Below are 23,194 nucleotides of genomic sequence, written 5' to 3'. Positions count from 1 at the left end.
ATTATGTTGAATTCCTAATATGTTAGTCCACAAATTAGAAAAAAACACGGGTTTTAGTTTAGGGTTTTTTTCTCCCCATTCAGGGATAAGGTGCATTTTAAAGAGCAAAATAGAGTACTGTGGAGATCTTGATTCACTGAAGGTTGAACAGTAGTATTAAAGTGGCACTGCATTTTTTTCAGTAGTTAAAAGCAACAACAGGTCACTGGAAAAAGGGGACTAATATTATTCCAACCCCAGTTTTTTATTCTAAAGAACCGTATGGACCTTCCAGAAAGGAATTTTACTAGGGATTCTGCATACAATTGCTGATTGACCAATGATTTCCATAAAGATCCTATCCCTTGCAGAAAATATTCCAGCATTGGGTAGAATACAAATACCATTTTTTATCATTAAAGTTAGCTATATTTGATGTGTGACTAATCCACAATTAATTGCTTTCTTTTAAAATACATTCCCCACTGTGTATTAAATGATAAAAAAGTTCAGTACAAATGAAATGTAGCTAAATAAGTAAGAGATCTTACATTCATTACTGGTAATAGAGAAGGCAGTTCTAAATTTACATAAAATAAAAATATTTAAAAGATCTCCCATCATATATGAAGAATTTGGTGAAGATGAGATAGTGCTGAATCCACGGAATATCTGCCGGGAAAAAAATTTACTCAATAGTGGACCTAACACTTCCAAAGTCTAACAAGATTATATCTCCCCACCATAAGCCATGGAAAAACTCCCTTTGGAAGAGATCTGTATGTCTATGCACTTGACCTGAAAATTTCTAAAGCACTGCATCTCAGATTGAAGAAAATGCATGACCACACACCATTAAGAAGATTTGGTTTTTTTCTGTACCACTGAAAAGTAATAATCCATTTTATTCCCAGAGGCTGCACTGACCATTCATGATGCATGGGGTTTATTTCCTATGAAGCCCTAGTTTTTTAATGTTTTCAAGATCTTTTACAAAACATTAGGTTTCAGGCAATGAATTCAACTTCCTATATCAGGGTTTTATTTTAGTAGTTAGTAATGAATAGTAGTTAACTTTAGTAGCTGTAGTTAGCAATGTGTTGATGCAGATGTTGTATGCACTAAATAATAAAAAGCTATTCAGTATTGCTGTTACTACTTGAGTTAGATTTATTTTTTAATTTCATTTAGTGAGCAATACTAGCTATTGATTTGTTGGTGCTCAGTGTCTACTGAAGTCATCCCTGAAGCAGAAAGAAGCTGTGACACTGAAGTCTTAACATCCCATCAACATTATTGCTCTATATTAAATCCCTGCTGCTGTTTTAGAAATCAGGTTTATGTATTTAATGTAGAATGAGTTGATGTCAAAAGAACTACACAAACAGAAACACTAAATACTGCCAATGAATTTCCTTATGCAAAGCATAAGCTTACTACCAGTGGGATCAAGAAATAATTTACATCTACCACAAACAGTCCTGCATAAAGTTAGGATACTCGTGAGTGAAGTGAGACAGGCGAAAATAACGGTTGTGCTTGTCCCAATCAGTAGCTATGTGAAACAATTAAATTAGAAAAGCCAGTGTTTCTGAAGCAACACTGTCTATATTTCCATGAAATTACTGTAATGACTGCAAAGGGGCCATTTGAAGAAGCTAATTTTATTGGTGATATGCAATACTGCTGAATAAAACCTCTACATAATAATAACACTAGTCTGAATTTTTTAATAATGTCTACAATTATATTGCCTTTTAATTTTATAAAACCTTTTAATGTCCCACTTCAAGAAAACACTTGAGCATATGTTGAAGTCTCTCTCAATATATTCAGGAAAGCACTGAGGCATTAAGTCCCTTTGACTTCAGTAAGCATTCTTTCCTGAATAAGACTGTAAATCCCTTATTAAATTACCAATGAAATTTACCCACCAATGAAGTGGTAAAGATTTAAACCAGATTATATAGTCCCCAAGACCTGTGTTCTGAACTGAAGCAAATTGCACTCTTTAGCTTTAAAGGAAAATTCATTTATTTGATGACTACATTAAATTGTAAACATCTGGGAGGGGGGAGGAAAGAGGGAAGTAAAAAAAAAAAAAAAAGGCAGACAATACCTTCCTAGCCACTGTGCAGTTATACAGTGCACTACTAGCAAATTCATTGGTAGATTTTGGTACAATCACATAAAAGCCCAAAGCTAGCAGGTTCTGTGCATGCACACAACTGTCTTGAATTATTTTTATTTTAAAAATTAACTGTTTTATTCAGTAAAAGCCATGTAGTTAATACAGAATATTTGCATTAAAAACACATCACTGTATGGGGAGTTTTTAATACCTATGATGTGATATTCATCACAGTATTTACAAACAATGAAAGTTAATTAACAAATAAAACAGTAAAACCTATCAAAGCGTATTTCCTTCAGAAAGTTTCTCTTTCTGATATACAGAGCAAACTAGAAACGTCATTTTATGACAGCAGTTCCTACTCAGGCTGCACAACTCAAAGTATACTTCAGACCATTGTTTGACACTACCATAGTTGTAGGCTTTGAATTTTTGCTGCCTGGTTCCAGAACGAGTCTTATATATTTAGATACAAATGGACTGCACACTAGAAGTGGGACCTTCCTCAAAAAGGCAAAAGGAAATGTGGGGCAGAATGGGGCACAAGACATGCATTTCTATTCAGAACCCTCTTCTGCATGTATCATATTACTGGCACTGTTTTAAAAAAGTGCAAGGGGACGCAGTAAGATAAGCAGTTGCAGCAAAGATTCCCTACTGAGCCTACAACTGAGCAATCATTCAGAAAAGTGGCAGACAGAAATTTACAGTTTCTTAAGATGACACAGGAATTGAATCAAGGTAACATTTACTCAGTGAATACCCCAGCTACTAAGGCACTACAGAAAAGATCATTCCAGAGCAACATACACAGATATACAGGGTTTGATATTTTTGACAAGTCCCATAAGACTGATCACTTAGAGACAAAATTATTCCTGATTCCAAGTGACAGCACTTGTTTTAAGTTAGACTATCAGGTGATTTCTCAGACTAACTACAACATAAGTTACCTTATAGCTATATTCAGGTTTCATTCGCTGATTCTTGCCCTACCTGTTTTCACAAGCTCATGAGCTTTGGACACAGAAGTACCAGAACACACAACCTCATGACCCCTGTATAAAGCATAAGTATGAAAACTAAGTATCCACATTTAAAAATAGATAGAATTTATCATGTTTCAAGCCTACAGGCAAAGCAGGACATTTATATTAGATGACACGAAGAGACATCTGCACAGTTTCATTTATAGGAAATGAATAAATTAATCAGATGTAAGCAACAAAGAATAAGTGTAAGAAGGTAGTAGAAAGAAATTAATTTCACAAATAATATATTGGAAATATAGTTCACTTGTACAAAAAAGAAAAATAAAATCCATTCAGGCAACAGAGGACCAAATATAGGTCACACAGAGGACACAGACTCCTCAGTTCTTTCTTCAATGCAGTTCCAATGTTAAAAGATGATATTGTCAGTTCAGTGATATATTTACAGTCAAGCTGGAAAAAAAGAAACTGTTTTTAAACGTTTAAGTATAGCAGTTGTGGAGCAGAGGACTTACAAGTGACTTTGTCTAAAAGATCTGATAACACCTTTCTGGAAACCTTTAAATTTTTTTATTCCCCATAATCAACTGTTTAATCAACTCCATAATCAACTAAAATGTTTAATAATCTTTCAATCAGAATAGCAGTAGAGTGCAATTATTGTGTGGTTGCATGTTTATCTTTTCAAAAGTAATATATTAAGTGCCTCAGCAAAAGGTATCAAAGCAAACACCTGAGGGAAAAAATGAAAGGAATAGTCTGCAGCATTTTCCTGTTTTTCTTTCATGAATCTTACCATCATTACTAATATCACCCATAAAAAAAAAAAACAAACCACTACTGTAAGTGCTTAATTTGCATTCTTAGGTCATGTACCCTAATTCTGGATTCTGTTTCACTGCAGACTTCACTTAGTGGTCATCATAGTTCATATTAAATCATTACAAGGCCATTGCTCCAATACAGAGACTGTGAAAAGCAAGGGACTAGGACTTGTTAAGCCTATTAGGACTGGGAACACCTTACTTTAGAGTCCTTCACCATAGGTCAGAGGGGACACCATAGGTCCCTGAACTGAAACATTTCATACCATACTCTGAAAAATTAAAAATGTTAATTCCTTCTATAGATTCCAACTCTAATACATTTTTTACCATGATCTATCACTATATTACACAGTATCACAGTATGCTAGAGATTGGAAGGGACATCAAAAGATCATCTAGTCCAATCCCCCTGCCGGAGCAGGAACACCTAGATAAGGTTACACAGGAATGTGTCCAGGCGAGTTTTGAATGTCTCCAGGGAAAGAGACTCCACAACCTCCCTGGGCAGCCTGTTCCAGTGTTCCGTCACCCTCACTGAGAAGAATTTTCTTCTCAAGTTTAAGTGGAACCTCTTGTGCTCCACTTTGTACCCATTACCCCTTGTCCTATCATTGTTTGCCACTGAGTAGAGCCTGGCTCCATCCTCGTGACACTCCCCCTTTATATATTTATAGACACTTATAAGGTCACCCCTCAGTCTCCTCTTCTCTAGAGACCCAGCTCCCTCAGTCTTTCCTCATAAGGGAGATGCTCCACTCCCTTAATCATCTTCGTTGCCCTGCGCTGGACTCTCTCCAGCAGCTCCCTGTCCATCTTGAACTGAGGGGCCCAGAACTGGACACAATATTCCAGATGCGGTCTCAACAGGGCAGAGTAGAGGGGAAGGAGGACCTCTCTCGACCTACTAACCACCCCCCTTCTAATACACCCCAGGATGCCATTGGCCTTCTTAGCCACAAGGGCACAGTGTTGGCTCATGGTCATCCTGTTGTCCACTAGGACCCCCAGGTCCCTCTCCCCTACACTGCTCTCTAACAGGTCGTTCCCCAACCTATACTGGAACCTGGGGTTGTTCCTGCCCAGATGCAGGACTCTACACTTTCCCCTGTTATATTTCATCAAGTTATTCCCTGCCCAACTCTCCAGCCTGTCCAGGTCTCGCTGGATGGCAGCACAGCCTTCTGGCGTGTCAGCCACTCCTCCCAGCTTACTGTTATCAGCAAACTTGCTGATAGTACACTCAATACCCTCATCTAAATCGTTGATGAATATATTAAATAATACTGGTCCCAGTACTGACCCTTGAGGCACTCCACTAGTTACAGGCCTCCAACTAGACTCAGCCCCATAGACTACAACTCTCTGGCTTCTCTACTTCAGTCAGTTCACAGTCCACCTCACTACCTGATCATCCAGTCCACACTTCCTCAATTTAGCTGTGAGGATGCTGTGGGAGACTGTGTCAAACGCTTTGCTGAAGTCAAGGTAGACCACATCCACTGCTCTGCCATCATCCATCCACCGTGTTATTTCCTCATAAAAGGCTAAGAGATTGGTCAAGCATGACTTCCCCTTGGTGAAGCCGTGTTGACTGCCCCTCATAACCGTAGTATCCTTGATATGCCTTAAGATGGCACCAAGGATAAGGTGTTCCATCACTTTCCCAGGGATGGAGGTGAGGCTGACCGGTCTATAGTTACCCGGGTCCTCCTTCTTGCCCTTTTTGAAGACTGGAGTGGCAATTGCTTTCCTCCAGTCCTCAGGCACCTCTCCCGTTTCCCAAGACTTGGTAAAGATGATGGAGAGTGGTCTAGCAATGACTTCCGCCAGTTCCCTCAGCACCCACGGGTGCATCCCATCTGGACCCATGGATTTATGGATGTCCAGATTGCTCAACTGGTCTCTAACCCATTCCTCATCGACTAAGGCAAACCAGTCCGTTGACCTGATTTCATCTGAGGTCTCAGGGGTACAGGGCTCTTCAGGACTGCCTGCAGCAGAGTAGACAGAGACAAAGAAGGCATTCAGTAACTCTGCCATCTCTGTATCTTCTGTCATCAGGGCACCCATCCCGTTCATCAGTGGGCCTACATTGCCCCTGGTGTTAGTTTTATCTGCCATGTATTTGAAAAAGCTCTTTTTGCTGTCCTTGACCCCTCTCGCCAGGTTTAATTCTAAGGAGGCCTTAGTCATCCTAGCTGCCTTCCTACATCCTCTAGCAGCAGCCTTATATTCTTCCCAAGTGGCCAGCCCCTCCTTCCATGACCTGTAAACTCTCCTCTTCCACTTGAGCATACCCAGCAATTCCCTATTTAGCCACGCAGGTCTCCTGGCCCTCTTCCTTGACTTCCTACGTGTCGGGATGCTCTGATCTTGAGCTCGGAAAAAGCAATCCTTGAATGCCAGCCAACTATCTTGGGCCCCTTTACCTTCAAGCAGCCTTGCCCATGGGATTTCCCCCAGCAATTGCTTGAAAAGGCCAAAGTTTGCCCTGCTAAAGTCCAGGGTTGCAATTCTACTTGCTATTCTACTGGTCCTACCACACAAGGTCCTGAATTCCACCATCTCGCGGTCGCTGCTACCAAGGCAGCCCTCAACCCTTACTGCTTCGACCAGATCCTCCTTGTTAGTGAGGATGAGATCCAGCAGCGCTCCTCTTCTGGTCGGCTCATCCACCATTTGCAGGAGGAAGTTATCATCCATACACTGGAGGAACCTCCTGGACTGTGGCTGGGCTGCTGAATGGTCCCTCCAGCAAACATCAGGGAAGTTAAAATCCACCACGACAACCACGGCCTGTGACTGTGAGGCTGCTCTCAGCTGCCTGTAGAAGGCCTCATCAACTTCCTCACCCTGATCTGGTGGCCTGTAACAGACACCCACAACAGTATCGCCCCTGCCAGCCTGCCCCTTAATTCTCACCCACAGACTCAACTCGCTCGTCATCTGTCCCTGGACAGTGCATTGTAGCTGCTCCCGCACATAAAGAGCAACCCCACCACCCTGCCTGGCTGGCCTGTCTTTCCTGAAAAGGACATAGCCCTCCATGACTATATTCCAGTCATGTGAGCTGTCCCACCACGTCTCTGTAATTGCCACCAGATCATAATCTCCTGACTTAACACAGGTTTCCAACTCCTCCTGCTTATTTCCCATGCTGCGCGCATTGGTGTACAGACATTTCAGGGAGCGAGCTGAGCACACCGATTTCACCCTAGGATTATAGGAGGCCTCCCAGTCTTCATCAATTCTGGAGTGCTGCCCCACTGGGGCAAGCCCAGCTACAACCCCATCCCCCTTTGAATCTAGTTTAAAGATCTCCAAAATTGTCTGACTCATCCCAGCTGAGCTTCAGACTGATGATTCTAAGGCAAACATTGATTCTAATTCCAGACAATGGGTCTTGTTACTGTTTCAAACCTATATTCCATGTACTACTACTGGTCTGGGACCGTGGTCCATAGAAGAAAATAAATACACAAATATCCATTTATTAGCCACTCAGCTCTATATGACATGCAGTTCATGACAACAAGAAAATACGTATGTAAACTCACAAAAAAATAAAAGAAGCAGATGACTCCAACCCAAACTCATCCCAAGTTCCATGAGCTTTTTCAGTATATCTATGTAGTGAGTACATGCCAGAGTTCAGAACTGCCTATCTTTGTTTTCACTTTACCTACTCCATGCATGGCTCTACTTTTCTAGAATTACTCAGCTACACTAAATGATCTGTGTAGTTATACAGTCTTAAAGTCCTCTAAACTCTCCCAGTTGTTCCACTTTATGAACATTATTATGTGTCTAGCTGCTGGGCACCTACTCTCTTCCAGAGCTAATTCATGAACATATATTTTGTAATTATATATTTAAGGAGCTCCAAAACAACTAGCTAACAGAAATGAGGCCAATGCCTTAATAAAACCTTAGAAATACCAGCAGACCTGCTCCTAGTGTGGCTGAAACTAAACCACATTTATTCTACAATTTTTTTAAGGATATGTAATAGGAAACTGTAATTCTTTTGGACAACACAAAACTTTAAGATAGTTTTCTAACTGTAAAGTACGACTCCATGAGATGGATAAAATCACCACCATGTATTTAGGTAAACTACTCAACACAACTATCAGTCAAATATTATATATCCATTAGCCTAATTCTGTTTCCAACTAGTTGTATTAACATGTACATTTCATCTTCTACCATATTTGGGTAAACCTCTGTCGTGGTTTAAACCCAGTCAGCCACACAGTTATCACTGGTATGATAGCTCATAAATTTACACAGGAAGTGGATATTTTGGGGGATCAATTTCATTGACATTGTCAAATCAAATATTGGCTGAAGCTGCTTTGGGAAAAATGTGTGATCTTCTTAATAAAAAAAAACAAAACTCCTACTGAAATGGAAGAACAATTTATACCATTATAATAGCATCTACTATTTTCTACACAGGTTGGCCAGAAAGTTGCACAGCAACCTCTGTGCACCCGTGTGTACAACCAAATAAATGATACGCTATCCCACCAGTCTACAGAAGATTTCTTATTTAAGTCACAAGGTTTTTGAACTTCATAATAATCAGAAACCAACTGTGATAATAGGCTATGCTGAGATTGTGGTGGTATCCTTTTACTTTACATTGCATGTCAAGGAGAATATTTAAAAAAAGCTGCCAGTATCTGCAGAATTAAGCAACCTCCAGACACTTTGCACATTTACATTCAAGGATTTATCACATAAAATTTCAAGGACTTTTAAGCAAAATCTAGGCTATATTTTAATATTTTAATATTTTAATATCCTACTCATCATATCGGCACAATACCCTTGTGAATTTTTTCTTTATTACTCACACAAATATAATTTTAGTGCTTTTTGGTCCAATATGATATGCAGCAAGAATAAGCCAGAACCATAATTTACTAATTCTCTGTAGAGTACCAACCAGTTCTTGGTATTGTTATTCAGATAGCAAAGATGGATAAAACCATTTTCAAATGAAAAGAAAAATTTCATCTGACATTCTCTGGACTAAAAAAAAAAAGAATAAAATAAGTATTTATGGACTAGTATACTATAATATACACCATACTAAATACTCCATCACAGATTTCCCTGACACATTTTTAAGCAAGGTTTTGATTATGATCAAGTAATTTGCAAAAAAACCCAGGTTATTCTGGAATGACACTTTCTGGTGATAAGATCTGCCACAAAAACACTCAGTGCTGGATATAGGCCAGAGCTTCAGTCATGAAATTACTAATAAAAAAAAATGGGAAAACCAACACAGCAGGTAATAATATCAGTATTTCTTATGTAGAATATTAACATTTTGCTTGTGGGTTGCAGCTATTACGGCATACAATTCATGATAATGCATGCATTATTCTATAAAAAAGTAAGCATAGTGTATGAGCTATCTAGGAGTGTATGAGAAAATAACAGATTCCAAATTCATAAGCTGAATTGAAGAAAAATGCTGTGTATTGCCTCTCAAAACAAACAGACACAGCAATTAGACAGGAAAATTTCAGTAGAATGATTTAGAAGTCTCCATCCCCTATACAAAACTTACATAAAATATACAGCATAATGAAAAAGACTAAGTACGTTACCCACATTACATGAAAAAAAATAACATCAGCTATATTTACAGAATAAACAAAATCATTCCGTATTTATCTGCATGATTCCTATAGTACCCAGCTAAGCTTAGAATAAAAATCACTAAAAATCCTTTTACAAACAGATATTTTTCTTCTGCCAGAAGACATTATGCTAAAGCTATAAAGCTTCAGATAGAAGATTTCACCTTTTCAAAAATAACTTTTAAATAAAAAAAGTGAGAGTAAAAAATCAAAGCAAAGTTGAAAGTGGAAATATTTTTTTCTAATACACTGTAACAGAAATTAGACAATAAACTGGAATTAAGGTCTCCAAATTTTGCAGGTGATGTGCACTCCTTGACAGAAGGAAATAATTCCTATCAATTTGTTTTAAAGGATTTTGAGTACTTTCTTTTCATAATTGTTCATACTGCACTTTTTTTGTTCTTGTTAAAGCAATGAACTTAAAGGGTCTGAGTTTTCTAGCCATCATTAACAAAACAATGATGTTGCCTGCTTATCTATTAAATGTGGAAGAATCCACCGTTACTTAAAACTGCTTCCACACTTCAAATTTATGAGAGTAAGTGCTCTTACAGTCATATTCTATATGAAATTTCTGACACATTTACTAAAGAGGTACAGTTTTCTCTGCATGCAATTTCTGAAAAGATCATTAATAATTTTCAAAATGAGTATACATTACTAAACTACATGTCAGCTACTGTGTTCCTGTTCCTTGTGCTCGCAGAGTGAAAGTCATCCGGTTGATACAGCATTTTGAAGTACATTCTCAATTTTTAAAATCTTTTATAAAGAGAGGTATGTCTAAGATAGTTGAAAACATGGCTTTAATATTTTGTCTAGGCAGAGCCCTGGTTGTGGGAGAAAAAGAAAGATCAGTCCAGAATAAGAGTTTGCTTACACTAATCCCAGTGCAAGGCTGGGGTCATACACACAGCTAGTGGCAAATTTCACATTTACATATTCAATATAAAATTTGCTGCTGGCAAATATGACCTTAACATTTACTTTTCATGAATAGTCACACTAATCAACCACCAGCATATAAATGCTCATGAAAAATGAATACAAAATAGTCTTAAAGAATTTGAAATCAAATTTTAATTCTAAATTTGAATAAATATTAATATACAAATCTATTCCTATTTGTTCAGTTCTAAATGTTATCAACTTCATAATGACATGAAGAATAATTCTTGGACAAATCTGTATTTGAAGTAATGTTTTAGATCAATATATGCAGTTGACCTGCTAAGGTTCTTGGCAGATAAGGATCTAATCTCTGGGAAAGATATTTTAGCAGTACAGGGAGTGTGCTCTGTGGTAAAAGTTTTCAGCTGAGAAATGCGTAAGAACGTACTTTCAATGGCAGACTTTCTACTGCAGTATAATTGTACTGCATCTAGCTGAAGTTGAGAAAATTAGCTTGCTCTCCATAAGTATTTGTAAAAAAGAAAGCCCTCAATTTAATAAACTCCTTAAATTCATACTTTTAGGCAAATACATATATAATTTGTTGGACTGAAATCCAACATAGTTATCCTGCAACATGAAATTTTCACAAATAATATTACCTCAACATTTTTAGAATCATTTTCATCAGCATCTAAATTTTAAGGGTCTTGGCAAAACTGAGTTTAGAGGTACACACAGTGGATATTAATTAACTGGAGGACATTTACAGATATTTTGGAAAGAAAAGAGATTAACATATAATTCCACGGAACTAAAATAAAAGAAAAAAAAACAAACAAAAAACTAGTTTGTATTTCAGCATAATGATGAAAACATGTTGAATTACAGATTTAATAAGTTTATAGCATGAAGTTTTCATGACTTTCGAAGTTAAGCATAAATCTGATATGTTCATCCAAAATGACCAGGCTACATATCCCATTTCAACCCTACATATTCCATTGCAAGCCCTTTCTTATTTTCCTAATTAGGCAATAACCCCATGGAAATCCACTCTTGCCAGCAGTTAATTACCATTTGAGACTATAAAATCTTATAAACCCCACAATTTATAAACTATTATATATAGTGATGTGTTTTCTGAAGCAAAAATCGCAAGATCAACAATTAAAGAAAACCAAAATGCTTTGTAAAATTCTGTTACATTGCTGCTAGGTGAACATGTCAGAGCACCATGAATTCACAAACTACAGGCTTCACTTTTAGGAAGTCTAGGTCCCTCAAACCTTAATAGTTCTGGTTTTACAATATTCTGTGTGCTGCCAATTTCTACAAAAATTCAGAAATTAAGCAAAACAGAAACTATGTATCTCAAAGCTACCTAAAAAAAATTTATACAGAAAGATGTGTCAAAACACGCACTCCCATTTAGAAAACAGTTTTTTGTTGAGATATAGATATTTTGTGTTTGATACCTTCTGGGATATTAAAAGCTGTAGTCATAGAATTAAAAGTAAAAATTTAACTGTTATGGTATTGCCAAATTCCAAAGCTCCCAGTGTTTCAATTGGAAAAAGAAAATAATACTTTGTCTCACAGATTTGTTGTTGACACTGTTGTGCAGGGGATTCATTTTACTCTAAAGCTTCACTTATCAATTGATGGAAAGATGCTTTATACAGTCTGTAAAACCTTGTAATCTTTCAGGATGAAAGATGTTTAAATTAAATGTTTTATCTGTTAGCATTCATTATGGCAAATGCTATCGCTCACCAACATATCTCACTGGAATCTGTGATTCAGAAATTGTACATTATGACCTGAAGAGCACAGGGGATTTTGAATGTGTTTTTTATTAGATTTTTCATGTAAACATGACTGAACAAAAGATGTCAAAAAATCTTAAGATGACTGAGATGTGGTGAAGTTTTCGTGAAACATGCCTGTTATTCCATTTATGTAAATAAATTATTCTCAGAATAGTATAAGAAGCAGAATATCCTCAAAATAGTATAAGAATCCAGAAATATCCTCAGTACTTTCTACAGCACACCAACATATTAAAATATGGAAGTTTTTTTCATGTAGAGCATTTCCTTTTAATGGGTTAGCATAATTAGAACCTTTGAAATACTCTGAATCAGTACTGGCTTGACAAGGGCATGTGAAGTGAAAGAGAGCCATGTACATTTGCTAGACCTCATTTAAAGATAGATGTAATTATCTTGGTAATGCCATGTCAGCCTTAGCAGTGACTATTTCCCATTTTGATCAGAAAAGTTTTAACAGCACACGGAGGCAACAATTCCTGCCAGTCTCTGCACTGAAATCTAAAGAACGGGTAACCTTTGTAATGAAGACTTTCTTCCCTCTGTGATCACACATGCACCAGAATTTTTCTTCATATCTGTGAATCTGTTACTACTGCAAGCTGTTATACTGTCCACAGGCTTGCAAAGTAGCTGATGGGAAACATGTAGTACCAAACTGAACTCGTAGAAAGACATTGGTACTATCAGGGCAAAAGGAAAAAGGTATACGCCTAGAAATAGGCCCAGTGCTGACAAACAGATACCAAAACACCAGTACCATACTGTACCATACTAGTGGTTGAGAAGTATGGGGTGGGCCATCTGGAAACCTCCATGTATCTGGCTGGAACAGTCCAACACTGGATACTATTGAAAAATATATAAAGTCCATTCTCCTTTCCTCTTTCTCCTCCACTGAACAAACTGTCAAAAGACAAAGACCCATTGTAGAAAAGAGACCTAAAAATATGTACGGGCTTTAGATAACCCCTGGGTGAAAGGTTTCTTCCTGGCACCCATCTGATTTTACTATAGCCAAAACAATGACAATTCTGAAGAGTTAAATCAGGTACTGTAACTGCTGGAAAAATGTCAGAAGACTGTGTGTGCACATTTGCACTTCTTTGAGCACACCTCCTTGTTCTGACTCCTTCTGGCTAGCTAAATCAGTACGCATGCTCTATTTTGTCCAATATGCTCCCTTGGGCCCACGTCAAACCATAAGAAATAGAGAGGTTGCTTTTCATAAGTATTTGCTTTCAGTCTATATGACATGGTTGTTATCTGTTGAAAGAAAATACATTTGTTGCCAGTCTTTAAAGGTAAATGAATTTTTGCTTAATAGTGGTTAGGAAAGATAATTTTCATGCCTGTAGAAAGTTTCAGTTTTCCTACATTAAAGTGGAGTCTTTTTTTGTATGTTTATTACCGCTGCTTTTTGGAGGCTTTTGACGCTTTTTATGCCATTCTTGTCTACTCTTACTAGATTACTATGGGTTATTTAGTGCAACTAAAAAAAAAACCCTCAAACCCCTAGCTGAAGTGGCCTGTGTTTTTTCTGATATAAACCAGAAAAAAAAAAACAGAATAAAAATCACTGGGACTCTGCTGCTCTACTAGAAAGCCAGCCCCATGTTCTTATTTTTAATTATTGTGAAGTATTGCATCTATGCACAGCAAAGAAAAAATTGAGTCCCTGTACCAAAGTCAAACTGAGATATAGCTCCAAAAGTGGAAGATGCTATGAAGAATATTAAAAAAAAAACAAACTTTCAAAAAGTCTTGGAGGGTGAAACACACAGATGTACAAGCAAATATGAAAATATTTCTGTTTGCTTCCCAAAGAAGCGATGAAACCTGAGTTGTTTTTTAAAATAACAATGTAAACAAGGTCACAAACAATGCATGTCTGATGGTACGTGCTTTAAATACACTACTGCATGACAAAGGAGGAACCACTGGCAGTTATCTGAAGGATGCTGCATCATAACTGGTGTTTTGAGGACCATAACTATGTAATAAGCAAATAGTTGTAAATTTAGTCAAAAATTAGTCATATAGGTATGGTATTAGTCATGCTGGCATGTTCGACTATTAAAACTTGGTAGCAGTGATGAGTAGTTTTAAAATTACTAATATAGCTACAGGTATCTTGAGAAAAAGAAATGAAAATATAAATTAAGAAGTCAAGCAACACATGAAGGTATTTTAAAAGTTTAACATCATAGGGCTTGAATAAATTCAAGACTTTACAGAGTTTGATTAAAAAAAAAAAAAAATCTAAATTAAAAAAAAAACATAGCTAAAACCAGATTAGAAAAGCATCTGAATACATGTTAAAAACACCACACTAGGATGTAACCTAATCCAAGGAATTTCCACCACACTGGAAAAAACAGTAAACTATTTACACTTGGTGAGTTCTTTTCTAGTCGATGGGCTCTTCTTTCAAATTAATGCTGAAATATTTGACAGATTATTATTAGATCCATATTTAATGAACAAAAAAGATGTCCAATAACAGATATTTTCACTAATTGCATCAGGACAGTTAATGTGACATTAGCACTTTTTTTTTTTTTTACCTAAGTCTCAAATAGCAAAGAGGAGCTGTATGGAAAAAATAATAACTTGGCCTCTTCTTATGAAGGAAATATGGGATTTAAAAAAAAAAATAAATTACATATCACTTTTAAATTCTAAAGTTGCAAACTTCAGATTGATTATAGTCTTCTTTTAGAAATGCTGTCTAAACAGCTCCAGGTTTTAAGGTCGTCATCCAGTCTAGAGGGGAAAGGATTAGATGGCTGTGGTATGAGTTATACAGTACAGAATCTCTGCCACATAATATAAGAAGGTGATAATCTGTATTTGCAGGTTGCTGTTACCATTGTCACCAAACAGCACAATTTTAGTGTAGATATCCTTATCTGTAGAGATCCTCAAGTACTTCATATAATTCAGGGAGCTAAATCTGTTAATAGCCTCAGTCTCTATTTCACAATCGAGCAAAAAAAAAGAGACTATAAAAACATAATTTACCAAAAGACACATCCACAAAGTCAAGATGGACTGAGATTTCAGATCATATTGTTTCCAGTCCTAACTTACAAATACATCATGCTTGTTCTTCTGCTTAAAACCATTTACAAAAAAGATTACTTAAGCTATTCATAATGGGGTTTAAACATCAGTTTGAATGAAACCAGTTTTAAAACAAAACAAAAAAACAATCAAGAGTGAGTGTCATCAGCTGCACATTTAAGCAACAATAAGCCATACACTGTCTGTTTCATAGAACATGTATGACTCATGGAGAGCTGGCACAGTTATGGCCCTGCTATAAATGCAGAGAAAATGGGGAGGCAAAAGATACAATGCAGTGCATATGGACATCACATCAGGTCATTCTGCTAGAAAAAGACATCTTATGCAAAATGCAGCTGATGGATGAATTGAAACACAGTGCTGCATATTATAGCTAGTGCTACATAAAAATCCTCCAAAGTCTAAATATCTATGGTGTCTTGATGCCTACCTACATACCTCTGCATGAGCTTTTCCTGGTGGTTTTCAAAGAATGCATGAATGCCATATTAACTGGTACATAGGAACTATTTTTCATTAGAAAATATTCCCTGATTTTTTTCCAAATAATAAATAACAAATTATTTCATATCCATGGTAATTTAATTCTATTTCATTTCCTAAGAGAAGAACAGATATGAAGATCCAAAGAAACACCAGTGATACCTAATCATAGCTGTTGGTACTACCCGAGATGCTTTATTCACCACTTTAAGAACAGAGGCATAATCTTAAACATATCAGAATTAATTTGACTGAAATTTTTCCTTCTCCATGAGCCCCGGATGCTTTGGTGCACTATAACCCTGGAAACAGTAAAAACAGTAGATACAACACAAGATTTTTGGTAGCATGCAACTGAGCTGACATGTACTCTCCACTCCAAGGCACTCAGTACTAGCTCAAAGGAAGTAGCTCACAGAAGGGCCTCTCACATTCTCCCACAAGTTTGTCTTTTGTCAGGTGGTTCTGGGCTAGACCCTTAACCACCAAAAATGTCCATGTGTGCTACAAGAACTGCATTATGTTGGTGACTGCCAATCTACCTTTGTTTTATGCTTTGACAATAAATGGAGGTAAGTGCTACAGTATATTAGTTTCAAGACTACAAAGTATTAGTTTCTAGCCTTATGAATAATCATGTCCAATGTGAGCCCTTCATAGACTAGGTGTGTGGATTTACAAATTATGCATTGTTGGACCACTTTAATTAGCCTATGAGAAGCCTAAACTCAAGGTTTGTTTATGCATAATCCTAATTTCAGCCTTTAAAAAGTCTTGCTGTAAAATGTGAAGGACAGTCTACTGGGAAAAGAATAACTAAGAAATACAGAGTAGAAAGAGCACAGACTCATGTAAATTAACAGATATAATGGATTCTTCTTACCTCGACATTCAAGTTCATGCTGCATTTTTGGAGTCAAATTGCCAGTATGATTTTGAGAGATATTTTTTAAGAGAACTGCTATATTATTTTTTTTTTCTCACGCTCCTTCCATGATGATATGTTAACACAGAGAGCATGTATTTATTTTACCATAGGAGAGAACTAAGACTGAAGCAGTGTTATGCTGTACTCCAATGGGAGTCTTTACAAGCCATGACAACAAACTGACATTCAGCCTCTGATAAAAACTCATAATGTGCTTTCACAATATGAATAACATCTCACCTCTAGAACCAGAAACCTAAGTTCAAAATTAAATGATTCAACTAAAGCTAAAAAAAAGAAAAAAAAAGAAAAATCAGAAGGAATGGTGTAGAGGAACAATAAGAATTGACTAAAACCTACCTATCCAGTCTTAAAACAGTCTATCTGATCTGCCCACCTCTATCTACCTATCTCCTTGTGAGATTCAGGCGATTATAGGTATTTCTTTAGTAACAGGATCTATTCATCACTGCAGATTTACACACTGGAAAAAAAAAAAAAATCCATGCTGGTTCACAATGACCGAGACATTAAGACAACCCAGATCACTAATATATGTTACCCACTAAGTCTTAATCAGTTACAGAAAAAATCAGAAAGAAACAAACCTCTGAGCTCATGTACCTTACATTGCCATTTGAAAAATACCTAGATGCAATAAGGATTGAAAATCAAGTTTCAGCTACTGTTCACCTCCTGGCTGTGGGCAACTATGTTCCACAAGAATCCTATTTTCTCTATTACCTTCAGATTAGAGTTACAGATCCTGTATTTGACATAGACCCTACAAGAGAGAAGTTCTAGAACAACTGAAACTGCAAAGGGCATGCTGTCGACAAAATCCCACCTAACTCCTGCAGGCAGACCAGTTCATGTACTTGCCCTTTACTCAGTGCTATGACTAAACCCACTGATTACTGCACAAGGAATAACCACATCTATCATTACTTTACCTGTCTTTGCAACAAATGTACTCCACAAATATGTAATTTATGATAGTGAATGTTTCTAAAAATCCTCCAGATTATCAGAGTTTTGCTTTTTGTATTTCTTTTATATTTCTAACTCTTCTGTGTATTTCAGTTTATAAAACGTCATATGGACATTTTATCTTATTTAAATATTGCTCAATATTTACTATTATTTCTTAAAAAATATTCTTAGAATAAAGATTTATCTGCTTTTTAAACTCCTAAAATACTTGCACATAAGCAAATGCACATTCAAAACTGATAAAATACACTTTTTTTTTCTGTTATTCAGAGAAAATTACCTATATGGAGTTTGAGAGGCAGATTATGTTGGACAAACATGGTATAAAACAAAATTTAACATGATGGCACTTGCTACGCTGTCAACATGCACCGTTTGGCTTTTCCAAAATCTCTTCAATCTGATCATAAATAGCCAATAGATTTATGTATAACTGTAATGATTCAGAGATTGTCTCAGAAAAACTGCTCTTACCAGTTTTCAATACGTTTTGAGTGAGCAAGTCTACACTTCTTTTTTTCCCTCATGTCTTGAAATTTCAACAGCCTATTGAAATCCCATTGAGAGATTAACCAAGTAACTGTGGTAAGCTTATAAAAGATTAAAAGCTGATCACTGTTGCACAGCCAAAACTTAAAAGTATTATAAATATTACTATTAGCCAGTGTATATGGAAAGTGGTACGATGAAGGCTCTGAAGAATGAAGCATGATTTGCAGCACAAATTTCCAACATGAAACCAGTTCACAGAAGCACTCTGAGGAATAGTGCAGTGATCTACTCTTTCAGCCAGCACTAACTTGCTCATAAGTACTTCATCTTTATTAATATTTATACCCGAATGCATATGTTCAATGATCTGATGTATAGCAGAATGCTGTATGAAACCCAGAATAATTTATTGGCAAAGTCTACTATATTTTATTCTAAAATATATCATTACTACATTATTTTAAAAATATAGGTACAAATTCTATGGAACTAGACAATTTAAAGATAATTTCTTTTGTAATATTCTCATTTCTGGCATTCTTTTCTGAAATACAGGTCTTCCTACTTCTGAAAGCACTAAAAAAGAGTCAAATATAACAAATGTACATGATACTTTTAGCAAAGCTGACTTACCAAGGGAATCATTCTACCATAGCTCTCAAATACACACGGCTCCTCTGGAAGGAACCTCCTTAATACACTGTTATTTTAAACCCATATTGATATCTGCTTAACTGAAGGACGAGAGCACCCTCATAAGTAACAGCCAGAGAATTAAAGGCAGATGAATTGTTTTGTTTCAATTTTTAACTGGGATTAAAACCAACCAATCTGCAAATCTCCAACATAGTGTAAATTACAGTGTTTGAAATCAACAATCAGAAAGCTGCAGCACAGCTGAAATTTGATAGCTATTAGCCAAAAGAAGAAATGTTGGAATATGTACAGCTAAAATCTGCATAATAAAATAATCACCTTTAATGCAGAAAAGCCTATCTGAGAACAGCAATTACATCAAACTTAGGAAGAAAAGACTGCATTGAGATCTGAAGCTTCTTGCCATGCTAGAAGGTACAGACATATTTGTTTAGAAATAACAATAATACAACTGATACCATCAGACTGCAATCAGTGTGCACTACCATCTCAATCACTACAAAAGAAAAAAAAGTAGACAAAAACCCCCGAAATGCTCACCACTTCTTCATGTCTGCATTTTCTCACATTAATTCCATTAATCTGTTATTAAAAAGATAAAGAGAAGACTTACTCTACATTTCATAAGTATACATTTCATTTCACTTTTCTAGAAAAATATAAAAAGGACTTGCAATTTTACTCACCTGTAGAATTGCATCTCCTATAAAAAGCAAACCTGAAAGTTCAGCTGAAAACAGAAAGCATATTTTTTACTCATTTTGTAGAAAATACCCTACATTTTGCATACATGTATTCCTATTTAATGTTTTACATAATCTTTTAAAAATTTAAACAAAACCCTAATAAAATACCCAACAATCAACTTCCAAATAAATTATTTGGATGTTTGTTTGTTTTTTTTAAATCCCCAAATACTGGCATGTCAGCATTACCCAGTCCAATATAAGACTATGAAACATCTTCCATCAGTCATTAACACATTTCAGGCCATTAAGGTGAGGTATGGCATACTTTTCCTAATAGAAAATGACTGCACAACTAGGTCCTATTTGTCTGTGAAAGACTGTTTCTTATAGACTCCAAAGAAAAAGCAACAGGGAGACTCCAGAGCTACATATGAATGACAAATTTAACTTGTAAGCTTTTATCAAAGACACCTTAGAGCCTGCATCTTTGTTAAATCCTGTGGAGATTTATGCTGGATAACACTTTCTATGCTGAAGAGCTAGACAATCAGTGTATTGTACAAAATCACCAGCCATACTGAATTTTATTTTTAAAACCTATCTATACCTTATAAATCACAAGGGAATTTCTAAAATCCAATTTTAAAGTTGCAATTTTTAAATATTGTGCTGCGTTACAGAGCTATCAAATGCAAATTTACTGTATAAATACACAAGAAATATAACAAGATTATTTAATTGTCTATAAAGAAATAAATAACACCTGAGAACTAAGGAATGTTAAGAGATTATATGGGACTATTTATCTATACTATCCGAAAACATCACAGAAGACACTTTCTAGAAAAGACTTTACTTGTATTTACTTGAGTTGTAAAACTGTAATCAATATTGACATAAATTATAATACTCCAATATGTGTTTGAAGGACTGTTCTTATTAGATATATGTAATGAAGGCTGCTTAAATTATTGGAGAATTGACATTTTAATTTATTTATTTTTCTTAAATAAATGCATATCTCAGTATCCGTCAGATACTGTGCTTACATGTACTAACACTTCACATACAACCTAATCTGCCAGCCTAAGCTCCTTACGTGCATCACTAGTTTTAATAATTGGATCAAATATCACATTCTTTTTTAAAGGTCCAAAGAAAGAGCTGGGGTCAATAGGGAGGAGAGCAGAAACAAGCTTGCAGAATTTTGAGGTACAGCCTCTGGGTTAAACAGAATTTTCTGCATCCCTAGTGCAGATGCATGGTATGATATCACAAGACAGTTGTACAAGAGATGTCCCTCAAAACTAGCTCTAAAAATCAGCAGCATTTTTATGAAAAGCAGTAATGAAGATTAGATAGGTATTGAGGTTAGAGAAAATGTATCAGTGACTGCAGCAGAAAAATGATAAAAAAAGTTTGCACTTTTGTGTGCTCAATTAAATTTTTATTTTTTTGCAGTCCTTAATAGCATTTTAATAGCTAGTGTAGGTAATACATGCCACACTATTATGTATTACATTCTGATATGTATACTGAAAAGAACAGAGTCACAAGTATAACTCCTTAAAGTTAACCTTATTGCCTTCCTTAGGGGCTCATTCCATGCTGCTCTATAGCATCCCTACATACAACTTTCATGTCTGCCTTTCAGGGTTGGCTTTCAGTTCTCAGTATCCTGATCCCTCTTTCTCTGTTTGGGTAAATATGATTTTTTTTTTATACTGGCATGTTTTAACTGTGCAGAATCAGGATTCTAAAATTACTGCATAACAGATGGAAGGAAATGCTTCCAAGTTTGCGCTTCTGACCTTACAGAAATGTACACCAATATACACAAACTTTAAATACAGACATTAAATACCCAATGCTAGTACTGTTTCACAATCTTCAGCCCTTATCACTACACACATCATGAGTTGTTTAACCATTATCCGTCTTTCTAGTACATATTACATCAGTCCAGTAATTTCAAAACATTTCCAGTCAAAAACAATACTTCAAAACCAATTCAGCACCAGCTCTGCTTGTATTAAAAATGAATCCTTATGCAGCACCAGTTTTTCTAGGTTATGAGTTGCTGCAAATGCTTAACACAGAACAGCATCTAATAACAACACAGGGGTATTATCAAGGTTTTGTCATTACCCACCCCTGTTCAAGTACTACCCTACTAACCAGTATAAAAAGACAGGCATTCTCTTCTTGTGCTACCATGCTCTAATGGGCAAACATTTGATCTGCTACAGCTTCCTGGCAATAATCATTTGGAAATAAAAGCCACAAAAGTTAAATCTGTTAAGCATTTTTATTCTCTAAATACCTTATTATTTCTCTCCTTAAAAATAATGCCTTACAAGAACTGTTTAAAAAAAAAAAAACATGTAGAACACTGTTTACAAAATATTCCAAATATAAATTACTTTTTCAGAGAACAGTTCTGAGGATAGAGATCATAATAACATGGAGAGATACAGCATTTGTTTAACACTTCCTGGAGAATCTCAAGACTTAATGCACTGGGTTATAAGGAGCACATCGAAACACAGTGTACTAATCTGACACCCACCTCTTTGTTCTTTGGAAATCTTAGAAATGACCACTGGAATATTATGTTCTGCTCCACCCTGAAAACAGAATAAGTGGCAATTTTACCCAAAACTAAACAACCAAAAACAAACAAAAAAAAATCCAAAACTTTATTGGGATTAATTCCTTATTGCCTCTCAAAAAGAAGTTCTCAGTTGCTATCATCAGCTCAGGAAGTGATTTGAATGTTGTTCAAACCTCTACAAGACTTGAAGAAGAAGAACATTAGTTCCTGTGAATTCTGGAGAGATTAATGTATGAAACTGTGTCCTGCAAAAAGCAAAATGGACATTGCACTACAATGGCAGCCATGCTGTGATCAGTTTTCATGCTGGCAAGAAACAGGTAAACAAAAGCCCAAGAAAAAAGCAAGTTTGGACTTTTCATCTCAAAGGTAGCCTTTATTTGTTTCTGTCCCTCCTACACAAGCACAAAGAGTGAGCAAAGCACTGGAATAAGTAACAAGGAAACAAAAAGGAAACCTTATGAAATGGAACAGTAGGTATTCAATAAATGGGGGGAAATAAAGGAAAGCTAGACAGTAATTCAACAGTTCAGCAGCAATTCAGTGCTGTTGCTTCATTCAATTTATCCTGTGGGGACTGGAAACATTTATGGTGCTTAAGAATAAACTATTAAAAAGAAACCTTAAATAAAAAGGAAAGTCAAAGGAAGAGAAAGGCATATACACACTAAGACACAAATATTTCTTTCCTCTGTAAAGAATATCAACATGTAAGCCTGAATGTAATCTGTACAAATTCAGATCCTCAGAAATTACAGTCTGCTACACTGTCATTTTTCCTAGGAATACTGGTTAAGCATTTGCTTACTCTTCTCTTTCAGAGAAAATAGTTGACCACATACCTAGACAATGGATCTTTTCCAATGTTTTAGATTTTCTATCCCTCTAAATGTGGAAATGTAGCTATATGATCTCAGATCAGGAGTCAAG

General features: G+C 36.0%; 1 protein-coding gene across 6 annotated transcripts in view; it reads right to left on the bottom strand.

The window, feature by feature from the left end:
• Positions 1-23,194, bottom strand: part of SNTG1 (syntrophin gamma 1) — a 320,400-nt gene that overhangs the window by 105,802 nt on the left and 191,404 nt on the right. For 2 of the 6 annotated variants that reach the window (XM_057397761.1, XM_057397759.1), the window contains exons 5-7: positions 22,220-22,277; positions 19,648-19,691; positions 19,502-19,543 (exon numbers count right to left, since the gene is read on the bottom strand). In XM_057397761.1, coding sequence (XP_057253744.1) covers positions 19,502-19,543; positions 19,648-19,691; positions 22,220-22,277 — 144 coding nt within the window. Of the gene's footprint in view, positions 1-13,088; positions 13,225-19,501; positions 19,576-19,647; positions 19,692-22,219; positions 22,278-23,194 lie in introns of all 6 variants that reach the window. The other 4 variants (XM_057397763.1, XM_057397764.1, XM_057397762.1 and 1 more) reach the window with 4 other exon arrangements.

The sequence above is a fragment of the Pezoporus wallicus genome, unplaced genomic scaffold (genome assembly GCF_028554395.1).
Source record: "Pezoporus wallicus isolate ANWC-B61680 ecotype Strahan unplaced genomic scaffold, APGP_CSIRO_Pwel_v1 contig_227, whole genome shotgun sequence".
Lineage (NCBI taxonomy): Eukaryota > Metazoa > Chordata > Aves > Psittaciformes > Psittacidae > Pezoporus > Pezoporus wallicus.
Note: the sequence above shows the minus strand (reverse complement) of the source record. Positions and strands in the feature narration are given on the sequence as shown.